We start from the raw sequence: 3,900 nt of genomic DNA on the forward strand, positions 1-3,900 counted from the left end.
ATTATTATTATTATTATTAATTATTATTAATGATTCAGTCAGCCACTCCTCCAGACACTAGCTGCGATATCTAACAGCTCATGACCACCCCCCACCCTGTAAGCCACCCCCAGTTCTTGCCAGCCCAGAAACACAGGACAGGGACAGGGACCCATCCTCTGCCCCAGCTGAGGGTTCAAAACTGTGGGTGCTGCCCCCAGCCATGTGTCACTGGGATGGTCACAGGGCTGAGGAGGTGGGGAGTGCCCCAGTGAGGGAGCCATGTCCCCCTCTGTCACTGGTGCCACCTCCCCCACAGGACTGCCACAGTGTGGAAGACACTGTCCCCATTCTGGGGGGAGGAATACGAGGTTCACCTCCAGCCCACCTTCCACAGCGTCTCCATCTATGTCATGGATGAGGATGCTCTCAGGTATGGGCAGGTCAGCTGTGGGGTGGTGGGGACTCGGTACATGGACTTGGAGGTTGGTGGCTTTGGCTGCCTGCATGCTCAACCCCATTGTAGACACCAGAGAATCCACACCTGGCTCCCATCCCAGCTCCCTGCTTTTGTTTTCCAGCCGTGATGATGTTATTGGGAAGGTCTGCATCACTCGGGACATGCTGGCAGAGCACCCCAAGGGTAGGGATGGGTGGATGAGAAGGTCCCAGCAAGGACCATCTCCCACCCCTGTGACAAGCCGGTCCTGTGGGTCCCCCACTGACCCCACCATGAGATGTCCCCTTTCCCACAGGCTACAGCGGCTGGATGAGCCTCAGCGAGGTGGACCCTGATGAGGAGGTACAGGGGGAGATCCACCTGCGGGTGGAGGTCCTACCCCCTGCGGTGGGAGGCCCTGGGGAGCCAGGCCAGCCGACAGCGGCTGTGCTGCACCGTGCTGGAGGCCAGGTGAGGAGGGGACACAGGAGTGGCAGGGGGTTGGCTCTGTGACTCAGTTTCCCCACCACATCAGGGTCTTCTCAGTGATCTTCCCTTGGGTGCAGAGCATCCTCCCCACCACCCCAGCAGCTGACGGGGGTCCTGGGGCAGGGTCCACCTTGTCTGCTGGTCTTTAGGGCATGCATCTCAAGATATGGGGGAACTGAGAAGGGGAGTGGGTGCTGGGGGTGCCTGTAGGTATTTTGGGAGGATAGTGGCCAATTCCTGTTCTTCTTGGCAGGGATTTGGCCAGGAAGGACCGGAACGGGGCCTCCGATCCCCTTGTCCGCTTGCGCTACAACGGGAAGGTGCAGGAAAGCACAGTGAGTAGGACTTCTTTGGTTTATTGTCATCCCCCAACCTGCCAGTGATGCAGGTGACATCATCCCACTGGGAAGCCCAGACCTTGGCCAAGAGCCATCCCTGTCCCCAGCTTGGTGTCCCCGGGGGGGTGTGGGACCCACTCAGTGATGGGGGATGATGCTGTTGTCTTTGCAGGTGGTCAAGAAATCCTGCTACCCTCACTGGAACGAGACCTTCGAGTTCGAGCTGGCCGAGCCTGCCGGGGAGAAGCTGTGCGTGGAGGTGTGGGACTGGGACCTTGTTGGCAGGAATGACTTCCTGGGCAAGGTGAGTCCCCAAACCCTGTCACCGCTGCTGGGGGGTCTGTCCTGCTGCCCACCCAACCCCTCCTGCCTTCCCCTCCCAGGTGGTGTTCAGTGTCCAGGGGCTGGAGGTGGCCGGACAGGAGGAAGGCTGGTTCAGGCTGTGGCCGGACAAGTCCAAGCTGAGGGAGGATGAGTGAGTCTCAGGATGGGGTAGTTGGGGTGTGCCAGGGGTGGTCCTGGTGTGCCAGGGGTGGTCCTGGTGCCCACAGGGCCATTGGGGAGGGGGTTATTCCTGGGAAGCATCATCCCTTTGGAGGGGCAGCTCCTGGAAATGCCTTTGTGTGAGAAGAGGGCGCAAGTGCAGGGCAGCCCCACCTGCCTGCCCAGGCTTTCCTGGGCTGTTGGGCCACCTCCTGCTTGGTGAAGTACATCTCCATCCCTCCATCCATCCCTTCTCCCACCCACCTTGTGCTCCTGCAGGCGCCGCGGCAGCCTGGGCTCGCTGCAACTGCAGGTGAGGCTGCAGGACGAGACGGTGCTGGCCTTCCACTGCTACCAGCCCCTGGTCCAGCTCCTGTGCCAGGAGGTGAAGTTGGGGCGCCAGGTGAGGGGTCCATGCAAAGCTCTGCTGGGACACCCACCTTCCCCCAGCTCTCTGCCGGGGCATGCATCCCCCGCAGGCCATCACATTGTGGTGCTTCTCCCCACCAGGATGGCCAAGTGCACCTGGTCACTCTCCTGGATGAAACTACCACGGCCGAGTGCCGGCAAGAGGTTGCCATCAGCTTGGTCAAACTCTTCCTGGGCCAAGGGCTGGTCAAGGAGTACCTGGACCTGCTCTTCGAGCTGGAGCTGGCCAAGCCCTGTAAGGCTGGAGCAGAAAGTAGAGCTGGAGGCTTCCAACAATCTCCTGGGGCTGAAAAATCTCCAGGACCTTGTGTGGTGATTTTTTTGAGGTGATGGTTGAGGTTCAGCCATCACGCTGTGCTGTTTGGGAACCTGTTGGGTTCATCCCAAGCAACTCATGGGCTGAGGTTGGTGGAGGAGCAGGTGGTTTGAGGTTAGGAAATCCACGTAACGCCCATGGAAATGGCCAGGGTTGGAGAGCACAGCCCCTGCAAATGCCCCCCATGACTGCAGCTGGAGAGCTGGTGGGTGACCTATGGCCATCCCCCGGGCCACGGACCCTCTCCTGTTTTGCAGGTGAGCCCAACACTTTGTTCCGGAGCAACTCCCTGGCCTCAAAGTCGATGGAGTCATTCCTCAAGGTGCCACACCACCCAAAACCTGTTCTTCCCTGGTCACCCTTGGCTCTGGGCTGTCCCCACTGGGGCTGTCCCCCTGGGGAGGGCTGGTGGGGCTCTGTCTTCCCCTGGGGCTGGAAGGTTGGAGAAAATCCCCTGGGTGACTCTTATCAGAGAGTCTGGGGGTGTCGAGTGCCAAACCTGCAACTCTGCCCCCCCTATCACTGTCCCCTGTGTGGTCCCTCGGCAGGTGACGGGGATGCCATACCTTCACGCTGTCCTGGGACCCACCATCACCCGTGTGTTCGAGGAGAAGAAGTACGTGGAGCTTGACCCCAGCAAGGTGGAGATCAAAGACGTTGGGTAAGGGGCGTGTGGGGCAGCGGGGCGGTGGGGGCCCGGCTGTGGGGCTGACACGCAGGTGCTCGGGGCTGCACCGGGTGCAGACGGAGGGTGAGGTGATCGAGCAGGGCTGCCAGCACCTTCAGTCCTACCTGGGCGAGCTGCTGGATGCCATCGTCAAGTCAGCCCCAGCGTGTCCCCCCGTCATCCGCGCCGCTTTCCGACAGCTCTTCCAGCGTGTCAGGGAGCGCTTCCCCCAGCACCAGGTTGGGCTACAGTGGGGAAAGGTCTGGGGGTAAAACAGGGATGTCCCCAGGGGACAGGGTGTGCTGGGTGCAGTCCCCAGCTTTGGTTGATGATGTCCTCTCTTGGGCAGGGGGACAGTCACCCAAGGATGGGGTGCAGGGGGATGGTGTTGCACCCAAACAGCAACGCTGGTGCTGGAAACCAGCCCCCGTGTCCCTGGTACATCCGTGTATGTGGTGCCTGGGGATGTCCCATGTTGGGACAGACCCTCACACGTCTCTCCCCACCTTGGTTGACCACAGCAAGCCAAGTTCGTGGCTGTCACCAGCTTCCTCTGCCTCCGCTTCTTCTCACCGGCTGTCATGGCCCCCAAGCTCTTCCACCTGCGGGAGACACACGCCGATGCGCGCACCAGCCGCACGCTGCTGCTCCTGGCCAAGGTGGGACTGTGGGGACACCAAGGCAGAGGTGGTGTCACCCAGGTGATGGTTTTTGGGGTGTCTGGCTGTTTCCTTTTGGGGAGGGCTGGGTCTGCTGCCTG

At 60.9% G+C, this 3,900-nt stretch overlaps 1 protein-coding gene across 1 annotated transcript in view; it reads left to right on the top strand.

Annotated features, from left to right (window-relative positions):
- Positions 1–298: 298 nt before the first annotated feature.
- LOC104523436 (ras GTPase-activating protein 4-like) overlaps positions 299–3,900 on the top strand; it is a gene marked incomplete at both ends in the record, with an annotated part of 5,431 nt that continues 1,829 nt past the window's right edge. Inside the window, 13 exon segments of the mRNA XM_029084503.1 lie at positions 299–412; positions 561–622; positions 735–814; positions 816–889; positions 1,161–1,242; positions 1,418–1,549; positions 1,629–1,720; positions 2,008–2,131; positions 2,239–2,392; positions 2,731–2,795; positions 3,022–3,134; positions 3,193–3,379; positions 3,662–3,799. Of these exon segments, the coding sequence (XP_028940336.1) occupies positions 299–412; positions 561–622; positions 735–814; positions 816–889; positions 1,161–1,242; positions 1,418–1,549; positions 1,629–1,720; positions 2,008–2,131; positions 2,239–2,392; positions 2,731–2,795; positions 3,022–3,134; positions 3,193–3,379; positions 3,662–3,799 (1,417 nt within the window).

The sequence above is a fragment of the Antrostomus carolinensis genome, unplaced genomic scaffold, assembly GCF_000700745.2.
Source record: "Antrostomus carolinensis isolate BGI_N321 unplaced genomic scaffold, ASM70074v2 scaffold26724, whole genome shotgun sequence".
NCBI classification, from domain to species: domain Eukaryota; kingdom Metazoa; phylum Chordata; class Aves; order Caprimulgiformes; family Caprimulgidae; genus Antrostomus; species Antrostomus carolinensis.